At 45.6% G+C, this 27,182-nt stretch overlaps 1 protein-coding gene and 1 long non-coding RNA gene across 2 annotated transcripts in view; one reads left to right on the top strand and one right to left on the bottom strand.

The window, feature by feature from the left end:
* CCDC3 (coiled-coil domain containing 3) overlaps nt 1–16,991 on the bottom strand; it is a 37,923-nt gene extending 20,932 nt beyond the window's left edge. The window contains exons 1-2 of the mRNA XM_071552798.1: nt 16,193–16,991; nt 15,048–15,222 (exon numbers count right to left, since the gene is read on the bottom strand). Of these exons, the coding sequence (XP_071408899.1) occupies nt 15,048–15,222; nt 16,193–16,605 (588 nt within the window). The 5' untranslated portion in view covers nt 16,606–16,991. The remainder of the gene's footprint in view (nt 1–15,047; nt 15,223–16,192) is intronic.
* On the top strand, nt 15,772–25,506 carry LOC139670686 (uncharacterized). The gene is made up of 4 exons (XR_011697528.1): nt 15,772–15,822; nt 23,886–24,022; nt 24,259–24,554; nt 25,128–25,506. It is a non-coding gene; the product is annotated as an uncharacterized lncRNA (long non-coding RNA).
* Nucleotides 25,507–27,182: the final 1,676 nt, after the last annotated feature.

Here is a 27,182-nt window from a genome sequence, read left to right as displayed (position 1 = left end):
CCTGAGGTGGACCCTTTCCAAACAGTACAGCTCTCTTCCCACAGAACAGGGGCCAAGCTTCACAAAACCAAACCTCTTCCCACAGCTCACCATTTCCCTGACTAGTAATTGACTTCCACAACTGAAGAGGTGGGAACTAAAAGCCTGCAAGATATTCATCACCTCCAGAATTGTTCCCAATTTCCAAAGGCATCTACTGTCCATGTAGTCTTCCCCTCAAGCTGCATCCCTCGCTCCTACCCCCTCCCTACTTCATGCTCACCCTTGGAGCCTTGGAAGATGCTAACACGGATGAGACCCTGTTGCAGTGCTCCTCTCCCTGGTCTTCATGCTGCCTTTCTTTGGGATAGCAAAAAGCCTCATTAAAATTTTCCTTCTCTCTGATTAGCTTCTAATCTGTTTTGCATTTTGTTCCTTCTTTTTTATTTTTTTCCCTTACACTATATTCTGTTTTTATATCCTTCTCAGTTTTCACTTTCTCTCACAGGTTGCTGGCACTATTGACAGTCATCTGCACTTAATCTTCTTGGGGTTAAGTCTTACACACAAATATTTGCTTTCCCTGTTGGCACTCCCAGCAGTCTAGGCAAAACTTTGAAATTTCCCTGTGGCAATAGCAGTGGGAGGTCCCAGACAGCCAGGGAAGGGGCTTTACTCCCCCTTTTCCCATGGACTTGCATCTCAGAGCATTAGTGGTAGCTGATTCCAATCCAGGCTCAGACATCAAGTGTGTTCTATAACCCTGAGTCCTGTGCTGTGAGAGGGTGTAGGATAGAGGTCTATGCAATCACAAACACCAGGGGGGCATTATATAGAGACTGGCAGCCTCTTCCAGCAGAACTGGGGGGGAGTATCAGATGATACAGGAGGAAACAGACCAAAGGCAACAAGTGGGACAGAAATTGACTGGAAGTCACTGAATATATAGAAACAAATAAATATGTGAAAATTACTTCACCACAGAGACTCCCCATGAAAACACCGGAGGCTGAGAGAGCATCAGCAAGAACCACCACATATCTTTACTCTCTTGCACTCTGCCCTGGATAGCTGATTTAGATATCTGATGGTATGCTGTGGATTTTGGGGTGGGGGCAGGGGACAAGGCTGGCAGTCTTTCACTCTGCTTCCCCAGAAAATCACTATTTTGCACCAATTCAGGACTTCTGATATTAAAGTATCTGTCAAAAGGTCTAATGTACCCAACTCTACTGTTGGCTGAAGCACTTTAAAATGCTGTATGCAATGAAATTCAGTCTTTGCTCACATTTTGAGATCAATACTGAAGTAGACAAGCTCCTTAACTCTATTCAACTAATACTTAAATACATCCAACCAAAAAGCCAATCCAAACCCAGAATATTTAGACATAAAAAGAGCAGAAAAAACATGTTCTTTCTACAATGTATACTTAAAGTCCAAATAGAAGAAGCCCTAAAATCCATGTTGAAGTAATTCAAACGGTCCCATGTAAGAAGACTGTCTTCCACAATGGTTCCAACAATGTTGCCTGGATTAGAAAGATTATTCCAGTTGTTACTAGAAGCTTTGGAGTCTAAGGCTTTCTATGTCAGAGAGAATGTTCCCTCTTGATAGAGTATTGATAACATATGTATCAATTTTTTTCTTTCTTTTCCTAACTCCATTTTAAAAATTGCTTTTAATTTTACACATTTTGCACCATTTCCTATATCTGTCTGTAACTGACCACAAACACTTAAAAAGGAGGGATAGAGGTTTCAGAATCTCAAAACACAAGGAATTGCTTTAAAACAATTTAGAAGGTTGTATTTAAATCCACAAAACAAAACTCAACATCTTACATGCATTCAGCAAATTTTGTCCAAAAGGCTTTATAAACTAGAAGATAAAGACTTCAAAATGCATCTTAAGCTCCAGCCAAATTCAAGTCACCTGTTTCACCCAGCAATAGATGTGGAAGGAGGACTCCAAGCAGGCTGCAGGGCTTGTTTCAAGCTCTGGACTCTTCCAGAATCCACTGAATCTAAGCCAGAGCTGCTATATCCAGAAAAAGAAGACATTGGAACAGAGCTATAATCATGGTCAAGGTGGTATGGCATAAATGTTCAGGACCACATCAGTCCCTTTTAGACACTAATAAGTTCATACATGGCCAAGGCCAGATCACAATGTGAGCTCAAATGAGCTCTGTTTCTGCAACTAATACACTGTCTTTGCCCAAAAGACAAGCAAAATCTGAAACCAGTTACTTGCAGAGCTACCCTCAGCACTGGGTGCAACACAGGAGATCTTTCCACTCACATACTGTGCTGGACAACAACTTCCAAATCACTGTGCTGCTCTGGAGAAGTCAGGAACACCGACTGCAGCTGACAACTGAAGGCACAACTCAGCTCACAGGAAGAACTAGTCTCAATATTTGGACTGATTGTCCCTCATGTTTTATGTGCCACAAGATACACATTCATAAACCTGTCTCTTCAGTACTAGTTTATGCCTGGAGAAATCATCCATGCTGCAACGCAGAGGACACATAGATATGTTTCCTCAAGCATTTCTGTAAGTGGGGTTTCTGTTGGCACATCTCATATTTAAAAGGCATTTCTCATAATTAAATAAAATGAAGCCTGATTCAGCTGCCCATCCTGTCACGTGTAGTGCCTCTGAAATGTCTGTGAGGGCTCCAATTGCATTAGAGAAGGTGGTATCTCAGTGTTGAACTGCCCCTTCCCTGCTGTTCCTGGTCTTGTGCTCAATCTCTCACATCTCCTGTAGAATTTCAAAAGATGACAGGTAGATGAATTGCTTCCATAAAGGTAGGCATCCTACTCAGACTACTGGAGTCCAGGAGATTCCATGAAGGATAACTTCTGAAGCCAGGCAATAGACATCCCTACCAGAAGGAATGCAATACAGGATCTGCTGATCACCAACTGAGGGAGCTAATTGGTGATGTCAAGACAGGAGGCAGCCTGGGCTGCAGTGACCATGCACTGGAGGAGTTCATAGACCTGAGGGATATGTGTCAGGCAAAGTGTAAACTCAAGACCCTGAATTTTAGGAAAGCAAATTTCCAGCTCATCACAGAATTAGTCACATAATCATGGAATCACTTAGGTTGGAAAGTCATGGAGTAGGAAGGGCATGGGGATTTAGATAAATAAGTTTACAAACAGAAAGTTCAGACAGTTGTTTCTAATCCTAGTGGGGATAAATTCTGAGTCACAGAGACTCTCCACTAGACTGGGAAGAGCTAAAGATGTCATCTATCCAGACTTCTGTAAAACCTCCAACACAGTTCCTGACAAGATCTTTCTCTATAAATTGGAGAGCTACAGATTCAATGGGTAAACTGTTCGGTGCATGAGGAATTGGTTGGATGTCACATCCACAGGGTAGTTGTCAACAGCTCAATTTCTAGATGGACATCAGTGACATGTGATGAGAAAACTAGTGAAAAGAACCAAAAGGATAAGAAAGAAGAGAAAAGGAGAAAAGAAGATAGATGAAAAGAAGCTAAAAGACTTCAAAGGGAGGGGATGGGAAGGGACGAAGGGGACAGGAGGGGAGGGGAGAGGAGGAAAGGACAGGACAGGACAGGACAGGATAGGACAGGACAGGAGAGGGGACAGGAGAATTTCATAGAACCTGGAAAATAGGAAGGATACTGCCCCTTATAAATACGGAGAGTAAACATTAACACTGGAATAGCCACGTTCCCTGCTTGATAATTGTGCAGCTGAGGCCAACCCAGGACGCTGCCAATGTGTATGTTAATGTTTAGAGATACATGTGGGCTTAGGAGCAGGTTAAAGTACACAATTAGCCCTGGGCAAGCCTGAGATCTCTCCATTTCAAAACATAGGAAATGCTGTAAATACCATAGCAAATGCAATTACCAGAGCGTGATAAACACCATGTCGTTAGCAGGAACCACGGGAGGCTTCTCCTCTTTCAGACATTTCTGACAATGAGCAGGAACCAGAGGTTGATCCTGAAGTCCAGACACAGAACAGGCAGACAAATGTCTCAGGGATGCCTCCAGTCTGGCATTTTGTTTTTAGCCCTTCTCTGTCCTGATGCTGCTCCTTCACATCCTCAACATCTGCAATGTGTTTCTCAAGCAACAACTGTCTGTAAGGAGTGGGATGTGTTCCAGCAGCTCTAGAGTAACAGTGACTTGGAAGCACCAGGACACTTCCCATCAGTAGTTCAGCTGCTTCTAGACATGCGTTAAGTACAGGAGGGTTTTGTCACTGGATGTGGTTTCAAGCCACTTCTATTACAGTGGGAAAGATTTGAGCATAAATTATTATTCCCAAGACACATTTAATCTATGTTTCTGCACCTTTGGGGAAAGAACCAAGAATCACATTTGTTCCCTTGTCCTTTGAAATCAAGACTTAAGAAAACACAGGCTCAATTAGGATTTCAAGGGAAAGATCATGAAGCGTTCACTGAACTCAGACAAAAACTGCTTGAGCATAAAATGTGTAAAAGGGCTGAATCCCAATCACTGATGGTAGTAACAGCTCTTTTAAAGTACAAGCAGGCACCTGGATGAGGTCCCCCATAGCCACTGTGGCTAAACCCCTTCCTCATTATCCCTCCTCCTCCACACCCAAAGATGGTGCTTTTAAGGCAGAAAAAACCTTTCCCACTCTGCAACAAAATATAATATTTTGAGTGGATGTTGCTGCTAGGTTCTTGCTTCAAAGGCTCTGATAAAGGACTTCTTTACCCATGTAAGGGAAATTAGAACTTACAGCATCCAAATTTCTATTCCTGTCCTGAGCCACCATCAGTACAAGCTGTTTCTCCACTTAGACTTTCCTTCCTTTCTCTCCTCAACTACCATCCAGTTAAGTAACTAAGTGAATTTTTTCCACAATAAAAATATCTAATTACAAACATCCAGAAGAACACAGTTGTGTTCAGATTTTGTCTAAAGGCTCTGGAAATACAAAAAGCAAGCCAAACAAATGATTGTGCTCTGAAATGGGTGTACAGCAAAGACAAATGGAGGCAATAAACTCGCTGCATTTAGAGGTAATGAAGAAGATACAAGTCACCATCCATCTCAAGAAGGAAGCCAGACTTCATACCACCAACATGCTTTTGTTTGAATAAATAACCAAACTCCAGTTGCTCATGTGTCTCCCATGTGAAGAAAGTTCCTTACTCAAAGTACAGCACTGGCTGTGCAATAAGGCTGGAAGTCATGGAAGGAGAAAGGGAAGGGCAAAAGACTTTGACAAATTTACAGACAAAATATAATTTGGACAGTTTTTTCTAATCCCAGTGGGGATAAATCCTGGGTCAAAGAGAATTGTCTCCACTAGACTGGGACACAGAACCCAGGACACCTGCCTCACTTTTACCACCTGCAGAATGGAAATAGATCTCCTGCTGTGTGGTGATGAAGATGGATCAGTTTGAGGATAACAGTATGTAAATACTGGTTTGTATTTTAGTCCCACATCTTGTCTCAGTATAAAACACTATGCTGATGTCCCCCTTGCAGTAGCTACTGGTTCCCTACTGATCTAGGAAATGCAAAAATACCGAGGAACAAATCCATTAAGTGCTGTCAGATCTCAGGAAATATTTTTTTGCTTGCTCGCTCTTAAGCTGTTTGGGCAGAAATTCAGACCTGGTTTTCTGGTCCTATTAATTTCCCTTTGCATTATACAGTGTCATGGAAAATTGCTTCTCCCTCAATGTATTTTTCCCTACTGTCTTTCATTTTACAGAACTCGACTAACAGTTGTAGCAGCCTTCTTCCAGAAAAAGTCCACAGATTGGGGCAGCAAAAGGAGGTGGTCACTGTGTCAGCTGCCAGAGGCACCTGCCATGATTTGAGCAGCAACTAGCTGCAATTGGTCCACCAAAACCGTATGTTCCCAGTCCCTCAAAACCAGCCACTTTGGTTTGTCACTTCTCATCAGCTGCTGCAAGGGGCTGTGTGATTCCAGGCCTGGTGGCAAAGCCAAGCCTGGCACCTCATGGCCGCTCCTGGCTGAGCACAACAGGGCAAGGACTTGGCTGGCAGAGGTAGGATGGGCTTTAAAAGGCTCCATCTGCAGCCTCCATTAAGGACCCAAACTCCTGCTGCCTCAGAGCCAACTTGGCTTGTTGTTTGTAAAAATAAGCATCAAAATGGGAGAAAATATGTCGCAGATTAAAAGATCTCATCTTCCTTCAAGCCACAATGGCTGATCTGGTTAAAGGCAGCATTACAGGTGCCTTGTCTGCCAGTTGGATTTTGGTGGCTGTTGATTTTAATAAATGTTTTGCTCCATTTTTTTCTGTATCTATCTCACAGGTGGGTCAGCACAGAGAAGCTGAAAGAAAAGACTTTTCCCTGGATTCAGGGTCAACTGGAGCCAGCAACTAAACCAAAGGCTAGATCTGCCCACAATGCCTGTAGGAGCAGCGTGTGCATCAAGGACAGATCCTGGTCCAGGACTGCTGACCCACATGAATCATCCTTTCTACCTGCTGACCAACACAAACTATGGATTGAAAACACAAAAACCACCCAACACATCTGCAGACTCACAGATTTACAGAACATCGCGGTTGCTCCCATAATGTGTTTGAACAACGCAAAATTTGGGGACCTCCCTCATTCATTTTGGCTCATCTTGTCCCAGAAAGCTTGTCTGAGACTCACTCTGAATGTATTCCCCAAACAGAAGTTTTTTAGCATCTTCCTGCAGCTCCCAGGCTAAGTCAGTACCTGCTCTCTGAGACTGAAACATCGAGGGACAGGTATGAATAGTAACCACGATTGGATCGAAAAATACCTGTGATCTGATTCTTTGGACTGCACATTTTGTTTTGCCTCAGGTTAGTAATATAATATGTTCACCTTACAAGAACACCAGCCTCAACTCATCCCCTTGGAGGTCAGGTCCCAGACATCTGGGTAGCACCTTCAGTACACAACCCTGCGTTGAGGAAGGTGACCTGGCCATGGACACCAGCATTTTCAAGCACATATTGCCCTGCCCTGCTTCATTTCACAGCCCAGGTCCCCATCAGCTGCCTCTCCCTGCAAGCCAATTCTTTCACCCATCACAGTCCATGTGGTGGGACTCCTCTCACTTTGCCACGTGAACAGGAGGGCAGAAAACAGAGATATCACACACACCCAGAAGAAGACAAGGGACTGAAGTCAGCCTCCTCGTGTCTTCTTGTTGCTACTTTTCCCATGACAGTGTCATTTTCAGAGGGTATGAATGAAAGATCCACCTCTCACTATAATGCTGCAATTCCCAGCCCACCTGCACGTGGGAATGCTCAGGGTGGGCTTCAAACTTTCCATTGCCCTCCCCAGAGGGAGGTATTTCCCACCTCAGCCACTTCTGTGCTAAAGCAGAGGGAATGTGGCCAGCTCAAAGTCCTACCTCTCCTACCTATACAGTGTCTTGACCCTTGGCTGAGAGGCTTCCAAAGGTCAGGGGCTCCCAAAAAACTCTTCATCCAGCTCAGAAAGCACTGCAGCAGGATTTGTGCTCAGCAGCACCACTGCAGGTCTTTCAACCATATCTGGGCTGGAAACCCCAAGGATACAGCATCCCTCCAGGCAGCCTTGGATATGAAACAGGAGGGACAACAGGATTCCTTCAGCACCACCTTTGTTTCTCTCAAGGTGCAGAGCTCAGCCCACAACTGCCTCTGTGGCCACCAGCAGTTTCCCACCCTGCGACAGTGCAGGAAGCCACATGGAGACCCAGAAAGGTGTCCTGAGGCTGGGGTCAGATGCCTGTTCACCACTAACTTCACGTACAGCAGCAGATAGCCTCGTGCCACAAAACGTGGAATGATTTAGTGCATTTGGCAGAACTTCATTAAGTGTGACTCTGGATAATTAAAAGCAGCCTGGAGCCATGTGGGTCTCCATTCACTGCCAATTCCTGGAAGGATTGCTGCTTCGTCCTTCGGAGGAGGCAGCAGTGTACACACACACACATACCCCTGGCTGTCTAGGCATGTCCTTGCTCGGGCAGGCTGGAAACCAGATATTTTTAAGGATATTATGTACTTGGATGTGACTGAGAAGTAGTCAGAGAGCTGTGCTCTGGAGCAATCTGCACTGCTTGATAGGCAGTAAGTTGGTCCAGACATGTTCACCGGGAGCTGTGACACTACCTGGGGCTCCCCTCACATCATCCAGTACCTGTGTTGGTAACAGGAGGGTGCTAAGTGGGGGCCCCACCTCGGCAGCTCCCCACCAGTTGTGGCTGCCAGTGGGAACAAGAGTTCAGATGGATGGGGAAAAGCTCCTTTTACAACCCCAAATTCTGACTGTTCACAAACAATATCAAATTCAAGGCTCCCATGCTACATCAGGTTATCCTTCCAGCACTGTATATGGCAATCAGCCAATCTGCACCCCCAGCAGAAATAATGTGCCTCTAAGAGACAACGAAAAAACAGATATTTACCCATTTTTCTCCTGGGAAGAGCTGCTCAGAACACCGTGTTCTATAAATATGATAAAGACCATATGCAATGGAAACATCCTGTGGATAAGACTATTTTCTACTCCTTTGTGATCTTTTATTCTGTATTTTATCAGCTTGTGTGCATGTGGAAAGACAGAAAACTGATAGAGAGATGCCAATCAGAACTCTAAGAATCCTGTACCACAGCCTGGGTGGGAAGATTTGGAAATCAGCCAATGCCATTTCCATGCCAAAAGACTCTTGGGGATGTTACCCAAATGTATCAACTGTCTTGTGGTCTTCCCTTATCCCAGACACTTGTCAGCAGGTCTCCCATTTCACCAAATATCGCTTACATGTACTCAAATTGAACACAGATCGCAGGGAGGGAGTACGCTCTGGGTGGGTTTCTGGGAGGAAAACAAAAGCACTGTAAATCACTACGAAAACAACCCAGGAGCGATGGCACTTCCTATCATGCTGTTAGGCTAATGAAGAAACAACTCCCCTAACAAATGGCAGGGCAAGATACCACATGTAAAAGACTTTCAAACCTTTAGATATTGGGTCTCACTTTGATCTATTTTGAGGTTTCTTTGCCCTGCCCTTGTCATGTACCACTCCAAAGAGCAGAAGTTCTTAACTTTTAGAAGAGAAAAAACAAACTAATTTTTCATTTTAAATCAGTGAGTAACATGGATAAAATTTCAGATGAAATCCAACACAGTTATGAGTTTGTTTTTTCTAGGGGTCAGGGTTTGCACAGTTCACAGGGCGGAGACACCTTCAGCATCACTGACACCCATCTCAGCTGCCACAGGAAAATCTTTGATTCTTGAATCCAAGGCAGCTCAGGCTCTCTCTGAATATGATACTACATAACCACTTTCAAAATCAGACTGTTCAGAAAAATTATGGGATTTCCCCAACTTTCCTTCTTTCTTTATCCTCTCTGGGGGCACGTTGCCTGGGGAGATGGATCAAAACAGGTCTCCATAGCAAAGATCATGTGAAACAAGTTGTTCTCTGATAGCCCAAAGAGCTTCAGTGTAAGTGGCTAATTCTCTGCAATGTGAGCCCTCGTGGTGCTGTGAAGTGTGGCTAAATGAGAACCCCTAGAATTCACGTGGTTCAGAGCATCAGGGAAGAGACAGGTTGAGACTGCTCCCAAGCAAATGTGCTGTTGCCCACAGAGAGACTCAAGAATACAACCCAATGGCTCTCAGTCCATGCACACAAGTGCTGCTGAACCACAAGTATTTCTGAAACTATTTCCTCTACTTCTGCAGATGAAGAATGCCACTTAATTTAATTTTTGCTTTGCATAATAATGCCAAGGCCACTTATGCAATTACATTGCCTTTCTCATCCAGTCCCCTTTTCAATTACTCCAAAGCCTTGCAGGTGTCCCAGTCAGGTCATCAGGTTGTTACAGCAGCCAAAGTGACACTGGAGAAGAGGATCTGGGCTCAAAGATGCTAAGCAGATATTTGTAGACTGCCAGGCTAACCCACTAATTACCTTGCTTTTTATTTTGGATGCTGACTACTCTCATAAAAAGTCTATTATTACCCAGATAAAGCTCTGGAGGTCTCTCAGAAGGTAAGTCCATTCATCCAAATCAATTGAAGTAACAGCAGGATTGTGGCTCTGTTGCTTGAGAGGAGATAAGTCAATGCAGGAAGAGAAGCTTAATAAAAAGTATAATCTCCCCCTGCAATCTCACTGAGCTTAACTGAAGTTATTGGATTCCTTACTTTCCACAGGCTTTATCTCAGTGCTAGTGCTCTTACTGTTGCTCATGACTGGTTTGACACGCTGCCATTATTCCCTTGTTATGATGCACATGGGGTCATTTTGAAGCTCTCCTGCATGAATAAAGGGGAAGGCTAAAAGACCACATTTCTCTATCAACCTCTTGACAAAACCAGGAGTTAAAGCCCCTCTGAATAATAAATGACTACAAGTGCCATTGCACACTTCTCTAGACCTTATTGACACCAAACCTTGAGTCACTTCACTATAATCTCTCATGTGCAGACAGGACAACAAGGTCTTCTTTATGTGGCCAAGACAGGAGGAGAAATTACAGCCCCTAGATTTGAGCTAAAATGATCAAACTCTTCAGGGGGGACAAGATTTCAATCCCAACCTACTGCATCATCCCCAAGCTTTGTAGCAGGCACTATGAGAGATAAAAATGACAAGGACAATTCCCACCTCCCAGACTGAGCAAGCTGGAATCAGCCTGCTGCTTGTAGAAAAATGTCCTTTATCACTTCATCCATATGAAAATTAGTTGTGAGAAAGAGGCATTGGAATATGTGGATGCTCTCTGGGCCTTCCAGATTTTTCCATTTCCCTGCTCCATCCCTACACCACTGAATGCTTAACCCTTTATCCCCAAAATAAAATCTGACCCCTTGGACTCCTTTTGAGCAAGGAAAGCCCACAAGGGTGCTCCCTAAAAGTACCAACAATGAAACACGAGCACTGCCAGCTGCACCAGAGAATAACTGGGGTGCATGCAGAGGTTTGTGAGAAATTTTAGGAACATTGAGGGAATCAGGGGGAAAAACAAAAGGGATGTCTGGTGTGGTGTCCTGAGGTGGGGGTAACCCAGAGGGTGCACTCTGGCAGCAACAGAACAGCCTGGCACAGCCACCGTCACACTTCACAAATCCTTTGATATGTCTGCAGGCCTTCCCTCAGGGATTGACAAAAGATGTGGGGTAAAACGTGGAACTTTTAAGAATTCAATTGGCTTTTTATGACTTCTTAATTATTTCTTTCTTTCTTTAATAAAAGCACCTTAATAAAAACTGCTGTCTGCAAGGTGCCCTGGATAGTTGAATATTGCATTTCTCCCAGGGGTAAAAGGTGGGAAAAATTATCTAAAACTGTAATTCTGAAAGGGAAAATGTGTTCCTGTGTTGTCATCTCCATGAACATCAGGTCTGGGTCTGGACCTAGCCTGAATCCAGATATCAGCAACGTGTTGCAAGAAGGGGCCCTTCACTATTCAAGAAGCTGTAGCCACTCATTACAAACCAGCTCCAACCCCAAGCCTGGTGGGAAATTCGGGTTTTAGCAACAGCCTTGTGGAAATCACTGCAACAATGAGATGGAGTAAAGCAGGAGGTCTGCAAAGATCGCTAAGGGGCTGAGAGAAAAGTTAAGGCAGAGCCCAATTAATTATTGCTTCTGCAAATGCCAAAGCCAAAATGGAAGTGTCAGAAGGAATGACAGCAGGAGCTATCATGGCTCTCTGGAGTGGCCATAACAAGCAGCTAAGTGAATTTATGAGATTGTGGGGTTATTAGAAAACTGGAAAGCAGCATCTGGCCCTCAGCCCAGGCTGCAAGGGGCTTAAAAATGCAGCTGCAATTAGCTTCCAGCAAGAGCAGCAGGCTCAGGATGAGGAATGTATTATCCCCAATGAGATGTGCCTTGGGTCTGGCCTCCTTTCACCACATGCCATGGGGCTTTCCGAAAACTGAAAGGGTTTTCCTGTGATGGAAAAGGCAGGTGGCATATCCCAGTGCATCAAAAAGTTACTGCACATCTCTTTTCTCTCTTCTGCATCATCAGACACATTTGCTGCAAGAAGGAAAAGAAGCTGTCAGGGTTTTCCTTGTTTCACACACTGGGATAGCCCAGACAAGGCTGCCTGCAATGAGGAGCACTGCAGAGAGAAGAGGACAAGCAGGAGGACAACAGGTCAGTGGTCACCTTTGGGTCATCCACTCCATGGCCAGCTCAAGAACACCCTGCAGAAGGGACCTTTTGCTGGGAGCAGCACTACATGAGACAAAGACACTAATTCATCACAAGCTCTCACATTGTGGCTGAGCAGCCCAGACCTACAAACATGAATTATTCATTGCAACTGCACATGCTTCCAGAGCTGAAGTCTCCTTTAAAATGATCACCTCAGAAATATATCAAGACCAGGGCACAGGGCCATAAGTAAATATAGGGATTCAAAAAATCCTTCAGAGTATGGGATTCAGCTGTAAAAGGAGATTTCATCACTCCTTTATACCAGACCTACTTGGACTCACTGCGTTTTGACAGAGCTGCTTGTTAAAGTGTCCCCACATGCAACTCTTTCAAGACCCAGAGGCAGGACCCTACCTACTAATTCCTGGAATGAGATCTTCATCCCAAGTGCCTTCTCCTCTGAGGATCTCAACAATTCCATCTCTTCTGACAGAACAAAACATCTGTGATGTATTTAACTAACATCAGAAGGCTGTCCAAGCTCTCCACAACTTGTCTCCATCACAGAACTTCCCTTTGAATGTTCCCAGGCTCCTGAGGAGACTCTTTTTCAAAACACTTCAAGAATAATGCTCCAAATTATGCTTACTTTCTGTGCCTTAAAGCTGGCACATGCCACAGATTTCAGTTTAGGAGCTACCATGGGGCAGCTTGGCCAAGCCCATTCAGAAATGGAAATTGTTCACGCTGTGATGGGATGTGAATACACACAATGTCAATTGGGAAAGCCACCACTGTATGTAACAAGGCAGAGGGGAGCAAAACACTGAAGAGAGCTGCACCCTGGGTGTGGACACCTGCATTGGGAAGAGCTGGGTAACAAATTCCTAATATCACAGAAGCCAGAAATGTCATCCCCTTCCCAGGCTGGGGCACACAGGCGCAAGGAGCTGGTGCTCGGCTGGGCAAACACAGATGCAGGAGCTGAATGGGAGCACAGTCAGCCTGAACTATTTTTAACTGGTGCAGAGGAAGCTTTTACTTTTCATTATGAAGGGGAGACAAAGTGTCCGTCATTTGTGCTGAATTTATTCCCTGGATGGGTGGGTGTTACAGCAGGCAAAGCCCCCCGGCCCGGACTGTGGGACCAGCAGCTCTAATCCCCCTGGTCTGCTCACAGCTGCAGGGTCAAAGAGTGCAACAGCTGAAATGCACTTTTGATACATATGCTGAGGGTTGCCCCAACTTACCCTGGGGGATTCTGCCTTCTGCTTTCCGCTACAGCTCACTGGTGAGAGTCGCTGCTGGCATAAAGGAGCACTGACACATTAAGGTTCCCTACGTTTAGCTCAGCATGACCAAATAAACAGTGCAGAGGCATCAAACAGACACTGACAGTTGGATCTGGTGGTGCCTCAAAGCGTGTTTGCTCCCCTGGAGAAAAATCTCTGGATTTGGCAGCAGAAGCACCTTTACTTTCCAAATATGTTGCTTGGGGCACTGGGGAACCTGGGAGCTGGCACGGAGGAGACAGGGCTGGGACCAGGGCTCTCCACCTCCCCCTTCTTGTCCAGCCAGGGTTACAGCTCTGCAATTTAATAGTAAGATGATTAATGTTCTCTTAAACATCAATTCCTGCTGCTGTCCCCAAATACATATTTGAACAGCAGCGTTCCCCACTCCCTTCCCAAAATATCAGCAGTGAGAAAAGGCTCACTCACGGGGCATCCCAAGGAGAGGGGCTGTGTCACCAGCCAGATGGCCACACAGCAGCTCAAACTTTGTATGCTGGCATTTGGCCAGCTGGTGAAAGGAATGGGCTTGGACAGCTACTGAACTCCCTCCACCCATCTCCCAAACAAGCCACTAGTGCACCTGCTGCCATATAAAAACATTGTGACTTGGCTGAATCCATGGAAGATACAAGCAATGACACCTGTCCTGTCCATCCTGACCTAAAGAAGTGCTTGTAATGTTCTCAGCTACCAGGGAAAACCACTAGTCTCACAAAACAAGGTTTGGCACCAAACCAGCTCTCCAAGTTCCATTTCTTCAAAAGTACATGCACATCCAGAACATACACACATATAGTAACAGGTTGCTGCTCTCTGCCAAATAAGTATTTATTAAAATCCTGCATTTATTACAGACACTACAGTTCCCTAAAAGGGGCTGAGAAAGCACTAACAGTGGGCATCACTGGACTTTCCAAACTTTCTTACGCAAGGATTGTCTAGAAAGGTGAACTTCTTGCTGAGGTTTCCCTTGAAAGGAGAAAGAGACATTTCTTTCAGGTTGTTCAGAAGTAAGTGCTGGCATTGCTCAGACAAACCATGCCCTCATCACTCAGATCAAACGTGCCCTCAAGAGTCTTTTTTTCCCAAGATGCTACAAAGACAGCTTAGGGTGATTAGTTCGGCAGATCTTTATGCTGTTACATGAAGTCAGGCAAGAATAATCCCTTACAGCCTGTCATGGTCCAGGCACTGCTCTCACTACATGAGATGAACACAGAAGTACAAAAGCAAAGCTCTGTTCCTGAACATTTCAGCTGAAGTTAAATAATGGGGTCTAGAGATGGCAAACCTAGGAACAATCCGGGAGTAGGACAGGAACGCAAGCGATACTGGTTTTCAGCCTACTGCTCATTAACAAGTGGATACAAAGCTTTACTCAGGTCCACAGGAAACTAAAGAGCTAACAAGAGGCCAGCTTTGAAAACAGTTCAACATGTCCCCACCAATGTGTTACTTTGCCAGTGATACCACCAAAGTAACAGGAAAATCAAGGACCTGTTGCTCTGCATTCATATACATATGTTCACAAAGGACACAGGAATACCTGTGGCTCACTTAGAAACAAGCACTGGACAGCAAATAAATCCCTTACCCGGTTGTCCTCTTGAATCTCCCAGTCACTGGAGAAACTCAACACATGCTGTGCCTGTGAGCAGTTTGAAAACTGGAAAAGGCTGGCAAACATCCTTCTGTTCTCCTGGGTATCGGGGAAAATCGCCTCCTGGAAGTTGACTCCGTGTGGCAGGAGGATGTAGTTCTCATCCATTCTGAAACACAAATTGCACTGTGAGAATGAGCAGCACTTTCTCTCCTGCAGAAGTCACCCATCATACTTCAGCCTGGCTCAACAAGTGCCACCAAAGTCACAGACTTTTAGCTGACAAGTGGCTTTTAGGTCTCCAGGCACTTAGTCTCCAAGACGGCAATTTCCACCATGGGGACTGATCAGGCAGCAGCAGTAATGAACTAAGAGGCTCCTACTACCCTGCAGACACCAGTGAAACCCCATAAAGGAGGCAAGTCTGTATTTTGGGACATAGTTCCTACTGAATTTGCACTGCTTTGCCCTTGATCCCAGAGTTTAAGTACTCCTTCAAACAGTCAATAAATAACTTCTGTAAAATGTGTTTAAAGATACTGCTACAGACTAAGCCCTAGACAGCATCAAAGTGAGTTTGATTATGCACCCAGTGTAATATACCAAGTATTTCAAAACAAGCCACTGAGTAGTATTTCACAAATGCTCCTGGATTGAAAGGTCACGATGATGGCTGTGTTCCAGCTTTGTGGTTTATTTTCTTAGTCTTTCGATGAGCCCAAAGTCAGCGTTTGGCTGGGACTCGGGAGAGTCGATGCAAAGCTATCGGGTGAGTATTTGGGGATGGGTTTTAAACTCCCATGCCAAACTTCGGGGGAGAGGCTATGGCCTCTCTCCAGCTCTGTGACCGTAAAAAACAAAAGCAGCAGCATCCAGGAGCTACTCAACAGCAGCTCTCCGTGCATGTGCTGCCTGGCAATGCTGGAATATTGTGGGAGTTAGGTGTTTCGGAGTTTTTTTCCCCGAAAAAAATCTATGGGTGGAAGCACAGAGCAGAAGGCGCTGCGAGGAGAGCAGCAGCGGGGCGGAGAGAACGTTCCGGGCAGAGGCGGGCGCGCATTCCCCAGCCGGGGAGATGTCCCGGAGCCGGGACACGACATCCCACCCCCTTCCCCGGATCCCCCTGTCCCGAGACTTACCGGAGGAAGAAGAAATAGGCGTAGCCCTGCATGACGGTGTGCGAATGGCAAGAGAAGTAGCCGAGGCCGGTGAGGTTGAGGCGGGAGCCCGCGGGCACCTCCAGCATGCTGCCCCAAGCCTGGTCGCACAGCAACTCGATCTCGGCCGAATAAAAGAGCCCCCCCGCTCCCTGCTGGGGGCCACCGGGGGGGTCCCTCTGCCAGGGCAGGTAGTTGTAGGCGCCGTAGGTGTCGGGGTGCAGCGCCAGCACCCGCGCGTAGACGATGATCGCGGCCAGCTCGGCCCGGCAGCCCTCGCTGAGCGGCCGCCACTCCGCCGGCAGCTGGCAGCCCCCCCCGGCCGACCCCCGCACCCCCGGGCCCAGCCCCGCCACCAGCGCCAGCAGCGCCAGCAGCCGCGGCGGAGGCGGCATCGCGGGCGGCTCCGGGCCGGCCGGGCAGGGCAGCGGACGGGGGTCAGCGGAGCTGGAGCGACCCGGAGGCGCTGCCGGGATGTCCCGGAGGGTGCAGGGGACCGGGCGTGGGGGAGAGGTGCAGGAGGACCGCGGGGAGAGGGAAGGAAGGCAGCCAGGCGGAGATGCGAACGGACAGGGGAGCGAAAGGGTGGGTGTGCAAAGGGGCGGGAAGGAGGAGTGGAGGGTGCCAGGGGCAGATGCCCGAAGGGCTGAGGTGCGAGCAGGCAGGGGTGTAAAGGGGCGAAGATGCAGAGGGTCGAGGGACAGGGTGTACAGGGGCAGAGATGCGAGGAGCAGAAATGCAAAGGGGAGGGATGGGAAAAGGCAGAGATGCGAAGGGGGCAGAGAGGCAAAGGGGAGGGATGTAAGTGAGAGAGGTGCAAAGGGGGAGGTGAAAAGGGAGGGATACAAAGGGGAGGGATGCAAAGGCAGAGTTGCAAAGATGAGGAATGCAAAGGGAAGAGGTGGACGGGACGGAGAGTGCGAAGAGGCAAGACGTAAAAGAGCAGAGAGGCAAAGGGCAGGCACACTGTGGGGTGAGAGCAGCTGCTGCTAGGGACCCCCTGGCCCCAGGGTGAGCACTGGTGAAACCCAGGGCTTTTGGGTGAAGGGGTGGCTCGTAGGGTGCTGCAAGTCCAAGTGCAAGTGCAGCAGTGCAAGGGTCCCAGTGGAGCAGAGGGCTGTGCACAGCTCTTGCTGGGAAAGGAAACCCTGGGAAACTGAACATGGTGGCAGGGGAAACTTGTAACCCTGGTCATCCACTTCTCCTACTTTGAATGTGGCTGGAGAAAAACTTGTAAGGGAGAGCAGCTCTTCCTGCAATCATTTTCCAAAATACGTCTAGTGAGCAAGGTAAAAGTGAAAAGTCAGGTCTCAATATATTTTGTTTCCCACCGTTTCCTCCTAGAACTGTCTGAGGCATATTTGGGCTTCTCCTGCTTTTTGGCTCATGGCTCAAAGCCTGATCCTCTCCCCACATATGAACTGCATTGGAGCTTCTCCCAAGGATCCCTGGGGGCCCTGCAACACTCACAGCCCCAAAGAGCCTCTTTCTATTTCCATATTCTCCTTTTCCCACATCTGATCTCACTCAGAATAATGGTGCAGAATGAGCATGGGATGCTTAAAATCTTTTGGAAGTAATTTCTTTTAATATGAATATCATGGAGTCATAGTCCCAGTTAAATCTCTCCCTGGCTGTGATGGTTACTCAAAGTTTGATGGCATGTCCTGGCTGGTTCCTTTAATCTCAACCTCTGTCTCCATCTGCCTCTCCAGTCGTCTACAAGGACTCGGAGTTCTTGGGAGCAGAAGGTGCCTCTTTCTTCTATATTCGTGCTGTGCATGTATAGGGGGGACCTTGTGCATGATCAGTGTTCAAAAAAGAAAAGAATTGAAGTGGATGTTGACTTCAGACAAAGGTGGGGCAGTTCTGGAGGCATTTTATGCAATCCAATGCACAGTGGAGGCCCTGGTACAAACCTCAGGTTTCTACTGAGTACTTTGAGATGTTGGCAAAGACACAGGGGTCATGTGAAGAAACAGACGAGCTGCAAGTGCTGGGAGGGATGTTCAGCCCATCCAAGGTGTTTTTTCCAGGTCTTTCCAAGGTGCATGACTGGTGTCAGAGCCTGGCAGTTTCAGCAACATGAATCTTGTGTTGAGTGTGGGCAGCAACACACACGTATATTATTACTTCAATGCCACTCCTGTGGAGGTAGAGACCCAAGAAGTAGATGAGGTGTTTGTAACCATAGTTTGGTTGGTTTTGCCCTGGAAACCAAATTTTTAGCGTGTGTGAAACACAGTTGCTATTTTTTGTGTGTACACATACAAGTTTGATATCTTCTGGGTAGAAAAGCCTCATATTTAACCTTCATCTCTGCTTATTGTGTGTTGCAAGTACATAATAGTCAACTGTCCTCAAACCACTTTGGAAATATCTGATCTAAGCTGTGACCTGTGACCTGTTCTGTTGTTCCTCACATTTCATTTAGCCACCATATAACAGCTGGAAGGGAGGACAGGGTGAGAAAGAAAGGGACACAGGCAGCTCACAAGCAAAATATGGATGTCTTTCTTTAATGGTACTATTAATAGTCTAAACAGCTTGTATTTGACCAGAATGTTTGAATCAGTGAGCCTGCTCAGAAAACACAACAGATCTGCTGGCATATGGTGGTGCTCGCTGATCCTCTCCAGTTTGCTTTTTGGAGGTGATTACCAGGATGTGGAAGCAAATAATTAATGTTCTGTGGAATTTCTCTATCATTCTGCTGAACTGTGTTGTCATTTTGAGAATACAACAGGACTCCACAGAGCTGACTTCAGAGCTGAATGAGCTGAAAGGAGCTCTCAGCCATAACTGTGGAGCAGGCACAGTAGGTATGCAAGTTTGCACAAAAAAATACTTCTCACTTGTAATTGCTTGATTTCCTTGTTTTCTTCCATTTGTGTTTGCTGGTGCTGTGTCCACTGTCACTGTAAGAGCTTGGGGTGGCTTGTCTTCTCCTGTGCCCTCTGTAAGATGTCCCCAACTGAGACCTCTCCCTGGAGAGTTTCTCTGGAGTTTCATCAGTGTGTAGCTTTTCCTTCCCATCCCAACAAGCTGATCCCTTCGTTGTTGGAGTTCATTAGCAACTTTCAGATCAGCATTTTGGTAAAGACCTTTAACTACCTACATTCAGGTCACAGTGGTTAATGTGATTTTGCTTTCAAATTTCTCTCCACAGAAGCATCATCAATTTTCTCATCTCTTCATTTCTGAGGTAGTGAAAAGTAACAGGAACATCTGAATCCATTCCAGGAGTCCTTTCTTTTCCAGCTCTGGATAACAAGGAATTAGTGACATAAAGTAAAGATTTGGAAACCCTCCCTGGAGACTGCATCCTTCAGATCTGTGTTTGCTGTTTCTCTGCAGGGATCCACTGGCTGATCTGAGACGTTCTTCAGTGTAGTGTGAATACTTCTGTGCTATGAACTCAGCATGGGTCTGATGAGTGCTGTAGCCAAAACCAGCTAATCAAAGGAGCACCAATAGAGCCAATTACTGCTCAGGCTGCACTTTCAGCCACTCAAGCATGTGCTACAGTCATTCATTCACTTCCTCCTCTTAGATAGTCTTGTAGACTTTGTGACAGGCTCATGGTTCTCCAAGGCAGGAGCACTTCCTTTTACACCAGACATCTTTACAGATATTTAAACCAAAGGTTTCTCCCTCTGGGGTATGTCATTTTTGTTACTGTTTCTGTGGCAATGCATGTGATTTAAGCCTTTTAATAAAACATAGCTCTGCTCTGTCTTTCTCTTTGCCTTTAAAGTATTGACAGAGTTGAGCATTAGGCCAGGTATCAAAGAGGAGAGCACTGTGCTCGAAGTCTGGCTGCCTTTCCGATGGGTGTAGGTGATCTGAAACCTCAGCCCAGCTGTCTTTTATTTATATATCCGCAGTGATTCCTTTGTAGTCCAGGGTACAAAATATCAAACCCAGATTTCTTTCCCCCTGCCCATCCCTCTTTAAACTGGGTGACCTACAAAGATGAATATTTGGCTGTGTCAGTGTCCCCACAGGAAGAGATGGTTTTGTTAGCTTCTCCTATCTATGCTTCTCTAATTTGAGTCATTCCTCTCATAGTTTGACATTTCATCCATCATATTTAACTATTTTGTACCAATAACTGGCTGGGTGATTCCTGTTTTTTAAAAAATCTTATTCCCTGGCCCCACTTCTTTATTTTTTTTTCTTTTGAAGGGTAATCAGGACCATGAAGAAACAGGATCTGTCTTTAGGAATCAGCTGGGAATAGTGTGCTGTCTCAAAGAGTTTGGAATTATTTACTTTATGTACAGCAGTAAAAAGACTTTCTTTAATATCAAATGGAATTTTAATGGAAAAGTGAGTACAAGAATCAAAGAGTTTGTATGATGGAGATCTTGGCCTACACCTTCCTTCTATCTTTCTGCTCTTTTTTGCCCCCTTTGGCCTTTACCCTTTACCCTTTCTGTCTTCATGGAATCAAAGCATCAGAATGGTTTGGGTTGGAAGGGACCTTAAAGATCATCTGGTTCCAATCCCCTGCCTGGGAAGGGACACCTTCCACTAGACCAGGTTGCTCCAAGCCCCATCCAGCCTGGCCTTGAACACTTCCAGGGATGGGGCAGCCACAGCTTCTCTGGGCAACCTGTCCCAGTGCCTCATCACCCTCACAGTAAAGAATTTCTCCCTAATATCTAATCTAAACCTACTCTCTTTCAGCTTGAATCAAGTACCCCTTCTCCATCCTCCATCACTGTGGCCACAGAGTCCTGCGCTCTTTTCCCTCTGCCATGATCTCTGACTACTCTCACCAACTCAAATGCAGTTTCTTTTGGATCTGGACCTCTATTCTGTTAGTTGTGTCTCTTACAGAAACTCCTATCTTAGCCTGGCTCCTTGACATCTGGGGACAACTGACCCATCATGGCTGAAGGTGAACTGTTTTCCTCATTTCAAGTGACCTTTTATCCCTTTCATAATCACTATCATCTCCTCTTATCCATCACTTGGATTTACAACCTGGATGTCATCCTAACCTTAGACTTTCCTCTCTATTCTCAAGGCTGTGTAGACACTTTCTCTGTTGCTTCTCCCAGACATGCCTTTCTTATCATTCACACAACAAAGATGCTCCTTCCTCTCACACCTTGAGTCCTCCAAAATCTTTTCCTGGGCAGCCCCAGCCTTGGCCCACCACTGTCTACCCAACATGTTGCTACATGCACTGTTTTTCCAGCTCATCATGACTGATCGGGTTTACCACCCCTTTTTTTCCCTGGACCCCCTTGGCTACCCACATCCACCACTTGCTTCGTGCCAGGCTCTTACTGACAAGCTCTGAGGCAAAGACTTCCTGAGCTCTGCATTTCTGCAACATCTGGTTCATGAGCCATTGCTGCAGGTCCAAGAATAAGAATAGCAACAATGAGCAAGCTGATTCCAGCCCGAGTCAGCAGAGGCCAGAAGTTGCTGCTCTCATTAGTCTGTTCATAAATCAATGTGAAACATGCTGTCTGAGCGCAGCTCCCAGTAGACACACATCTGCATAACACATACCACTGACACAACTGACGATGGGAAAAATATCTAAACAGATCATTCCCACAGCTGTGGAGAAATGAATGAAGATGTCTAAATTTCCCTGTCCCTGGGGTGAACTCTGGTTCAGGTAAATGCCCTTCATAAACATCAGAGGTTTTAAAGGCAGAGGGGATGTTTGGAAAGTCTAATCTGCCCACACTGGCTAGATGATGTCACTCAGGGACTCCTTTGTCATGATCATAACTGAACTTAGAACAAGAGAGTGGAAGTAAGACACACAACTCTCAGATCTCAGGTTGTGGAGAAGATAGCTCATCCCTTGGTCACTTGTTTCAATACTAAAATCTTATGCTTCTTCCTATTCTGGATCTGCCTGACTTCAGCTTCCAGCCATGGGTTCATTTTGTGCTGTTGTCTGCTATGGGAAAAAAGAACTCTCATATTAGGAATTCTCTTCTAGTTTTGGCATTTATAACCCAATAATCAGATATCCCCTTGAATAAACTGAATACAGTTTCTTTCACTTTGTGACAAGATAATCAAACTATCAGTCATTGCTGTAGCTTAATTGCCCCAGATTTTCAACACCCTTTTTTTTCCCTGCAGACACCAGACATGAACTCAGGATCTTAGAGCCTGGTCTCCAAACAGCCAGGGAGAGGGCAGCACCACCATCTCTATTTGGTTTTCTGCTCTTTTTCCCAAGAACCTCATTTATTCTGCTGGCCAGCCTTACAGAATTATGGAGCAATTTTCATTGATCATTCCTAAAGAAAAATTGTATTGGCAAAGTACAATTTGCACTTCAATCCTTGCTCCATCAAATGAAGGCAATTCTAGCCTGATTTGGGGCCAGAGCAACAATCCCTCCAGCACTCAGTTACTCACACTAGTCTCTTCACTGCAGGATCACAGAGGAGTGATGGAGAAAGTGATACCACATATTTAAGTCCTAAGGCAACAGTGATATTGTAGAGCTTTGGTTTCTTGTCTGAATAAAAAGATGGAGATGTGAAATGTTTTGGGTTTGCTTTAATAGCTCAAGCTTTCTGAATTTGTATCATGTGTCTCCTACGTTTTCAGAGAGTTGAATTTACTTTAATTTTTGAGTCAGAGCTGAAGGTAATGTGTTTAACGTGGTCTTCTTCTAAAGTTAATTTAGTGCTGCTAAATGGCAACAGATCACTAGTTCTGCCTTCTTTCTGTGTCCCCAGAAGAGAGGCAGGCTAAACCTGAGCTGTGAAAGGAGTTGCCTTTCAAAAGAGCCAAGATGCTTTCAAACAAAGCCCACTCTGTCTTTGCTGGTGCAGGGATGTGCAAGTAGATCTAGCAGAGGCAGTTCATCAGAGACAACACATATCCCTGTGCAGCCTTTCAGTCCACAGGGACTGCCTCACCCTTTCTTTCATCACCCAGAAGCCAGCATCTGACCTCAGAAGATCTTGTGTGGATTCTACATGGTAATTAGTTATGACTCTCATGCTGTTACTGACTCTACAGCAATGGGCACGTGTGTCCAGGAGGCTGCTCAGCCTTGACTTGGGATGATCTCATGTGGATAAACTTTTCTTCTTGCAGTTTGTCTGGATAAAACAAAAAAGGGGAAAAGAGCATCTTATAATGAGAGACCTTGTCACCATGTATAGTTAATGCAATTGAACTCACACTCTGCTCAGTTTTCACAACTGGGTTCTTACTCTGATGAGTTAATTCCCTTTGACGTCCCTTCTGTCCCTCCCCTGCTTTCACTGAGACTAAAATAACCCAACTGTCCATCTTGCTTATGGAATTACTGAACTTTTAAAAGAACACAAAGTGCTCTCACACAAGGATTTGGGATTAAACCTCTCTTGTTTATGTTAAACATAACATCTTAATTCTTCCACTGCTGGAGGGCAAATGAGTCTCCACAACCCCAAAGAAACTTGCTTTTGAGCCCTATAGCAAAGGTCAGTGTGATTTGTTTCTCATTACAGATGTTTTTCCAGTAAAGTTGTCTCATGGTACATGACAGTTCTTTTACAAAACACCTTCATGTAATTTAAAGCATTTTTACTTAAAATATTTTCCATTACAAACCCAGAGATGCTTAATTTTCAGCACAATTATCTTCATTCAAACTGCACTAATCAATGGAGTACCTGATTATTTTTTTTCTCAGGGATGTGGTAAGGAAAACAACTGTGTGCCATCTATGTCTCATCCCACACCCAAGGAGCTCTGGATTTGGAGGGGGGAATCCCACTGAAGCTGGTGTTTCCTTAAACTGGCTTTGACTTCAATCTCCTGGCTCTGGGGGTATGTGTGTGCCTTGTGTACAGATGTGGGAGATTTGAGGGAAAAAGGGGCAAGGCAGCCCTGAGATGATTGAGTGGTTTATTATAGACTCCTAGTGGGGTTAGAAATGCCCCTGCACCCCATCAAGTCTCACAGATGAAGGAATACAAAATAACATGAGGGATGAGGCAGACATGGAGATGCAGAGCCCAAGAGAAAGAAACAGGTGTGAATAGTTGTCTCTCAAATCCCTACAGATTCAAGGACAGTGGATTTCAGGACATTTCCACACTGAACAGTGAAGATAAAACACAACTGCTCTCTAGGAGGGCACATTCCAAACTGCTGCTCATGGTTCACTGCCCTGAAGGAAGGCTTAGAAGACAGCAGGCATTTTCCAGCTACTGGAGATTTACCATTTCTCATTTGCATCCATGTGCTTGTAGCACAGAGACAGTGGAAAATACCTTCTCTGCTCATCCCATCTTCAATGCAATAATTAGAGAAGAACTGCTTTCTGCACATACTCTGCTAAAACCCCTGCTCTGCAGAGGTGAGCTGGAGCTGGGCACAGGCACAACTTGAGGTTCTGAAACACTTAGGAGTGGCATTCACAATGTGAACAGCCCAAAGAACTTGTCGGCATTTCTTGGAGGGTCGATCCATTGCAGGAGTTCGTGTGAATAAGCGCATAAAGTGACAAAACTACCACACCTTCCCATGGCAGCCCTCCATCCTCCCACCACAAGTTCACGGCTGAGGTTCATTGCTGAGCCTCATCTGCTGCACAGGTGATAACAACCATAGTAGAAGGAAAATATCTCTTTCACAGAGGTGCATGTTAATCTCTAGTTGAGATTACATATCCCGGCTGCTAGAAACAGCTGTGAAAGATTTTTGCTTTGCTGTTTCCAAGTGTGATGCATTCCTCCTCCTCACCATCCCCTCATGAAGCGGGGAAGGAAAGCATCTGACAAAAGCCTTGCTCCAGGGCACAAAAAAAATCCAAACTGCACCTTTGCATAAATCTGTCACTTTGATTCCCCTGAGAACAACTGCAAATGTGAAAAACGGCATAGCAAAGCAAGCACAGGTGCTAACTCCTCTTTTTTTTTTTTAATTGCAGGCTGGGGGAAGGAGAAACAGTTGTTGCAAACAGCCCCTGAACACGACTCCTTTCACTCAGCTTTATGCTCCATTAGCTCTTCCAGGACTGTCCCTGGGTCCATGAAGACTTACTGCTAAACCAAAAAGGAAATGGGGAAAATGTCCTATCCTGTATCTGCCGCAAAATCCACATTGACTGCCTTTTGCTGTTTTACTCTCTCCCTAGAACAATTTGTGAGGAGATTTTTTTCCCCTCTCTCTCACTTTTAAATGCTAATGCATCAAAGACTTGCTGGGTTGAGCTCAGGCGTGGGAGGGCAGCCTCTGAGGATGCTCAGTGATGTCTTTCACCCCAAGGTCAGCTTTGTGTCCTGCATTAAATTTGGCTCTTATACTTGAAACAAAGAAACTCTGTTGTTACTAACACTTTTTCTCTCCGTCTGGGCACTTCCATCCCCAAACACTTCGGCAACAAGTGGCCAGATTTTGCTCAGGCAAGTGGAGATGGCCGTGGGGACCGAGGTCATCTTTGCTGGCAATGCACTGGTTGCCCCCCAGGAGGTCTGACAGCACCGAGGAATCCCGGAGGCAGTGGCTGCCCCAAGGCGGCACCTGTGTTTGGGCCGTGTGGCAGGGCCCCCAGAGCAGGAGGGATGGCACAGGCACCCCTTCCCTTGCCTGGGGCTTCTCTCACCTCTAGCCACCCCATCTCCACACCCCTACCTTTGTCCCTTAATCTCTCATGCTCTCATTAAACAGGAGGAGCTTTTGTTAAGGCTCCATTGTGCAGAAGGAAATTGCTTCTGCCACTGCAGTCCCAGGGGCTGTACATTGCTCAGGCAATTAGACCTTTATCAGGCCCTAAGCTGCACAGATAAGGATTGCTGAATATATGTTGGCTGACACAGACATACAGCTTAATTAATGTAACTAAAATGCTTTGAAGTCCTTCTTATTCTTCTTTTGGGGCTGATCCTTTTTTTGTTTATTTGTTTATTTGAAGTCCTTGTCCAGTTAATTGGTAAAACTATATTTGGAGTAAATGAAGTGAAATTTTTTAGGACAGTGTTGGGTACCACTACTCACCATGTCTTAGCCTGGAAAGCTGCTCTCTCCAGGCACGATGGACTTGGTGGCCACTTCTCTCCTGTGAGAGTCTTGGGAGCACAACCTGATAGGACTGGAGACCCCACCAGAATGCTCACCACTTTCTCACACTGAACTCATGGTGCTGAGCCAGGAGACCCGGCTCTTGCTCTGACATTAGACAAAGCTGCCCACACCAGGACATCTCTAATCCGACTCAGCTATAATCCAAGCATACATGGAAAATGGTTTACCCACCAAGGGAGTTTTGTATTACAATGCTGTGCTGCTTGTATTGGGAGCCAAATTAATAGCAGGCTTGGCCAAGTTCTGCATAGGTTGAAACCTGACTTTTGGCACAGTTTTGGTCTCAGAAAGAGTAAGATTTCGGTGTCTACATCAGCAGCTTTGCTTTTGGGGCTGTTGCTCCCATTCCAGCAAACAAGACACAGGTGGCTTGCATTCAGACTAAGGATACCTGTGGGTCTTGTGAGTTATGTTGAGAGAATTACATAGGATTGGGCTTAAATAGATGAAAAGTGAGAATTTGTGAGATTTTGGCAGCCTATGCAATGAACTTGTAATGACAGAGGTAGGATGAATTCCACAACTGCAGTACATGTCTGTTCCAGGGGACATGCAGAAGTTCAGGCTAATGTACAGCTCAACCTGTTGTGTGGTGACCAATGGATCACACTTAATGCCTCTGAATCACCCCAGAGTCATGTTTGGAGTTTCTCATTTCAATAACCTACCAACCCTCACTGAAACTGATGTTTTTAATGTGAGTTGGGTTGACTGTTAAAACCCAACATTATCTGAGATCATTCCTCTTACATCCCTCTGAGATCAAGGAAACTTCTCTATGGAGAAGTGCAATCATACAAAGATATGATGCATATATGATATGATTAATAATCCATGGTTCAGATCAGAGTTCAGACCTCTCTTAAGCAAAAGATCTTTTTCTATCCAATATCCAGAAATG

The sequence above is a fragment of the Pithys albifrons genome, chromosome 3 (genome assembly GCF_047495875.1).
Source record: "Pithys albifrons albifrons isolate INPA30051 chromosome 3, PitAlb_v1, whole genome shotgun sequence".
NCBI classification, from domain to species: Eukaryota; Metazoa; Chordata; class Aves; order Passeriformes; family Thamnophilidae; genus Pithys; species Pithys albifrons.
The sequence above is the reverse complement of the archived record's forward strand: the minus strand, read 5'-3'. Positions and strand labels throughout refer to the sequence as shown.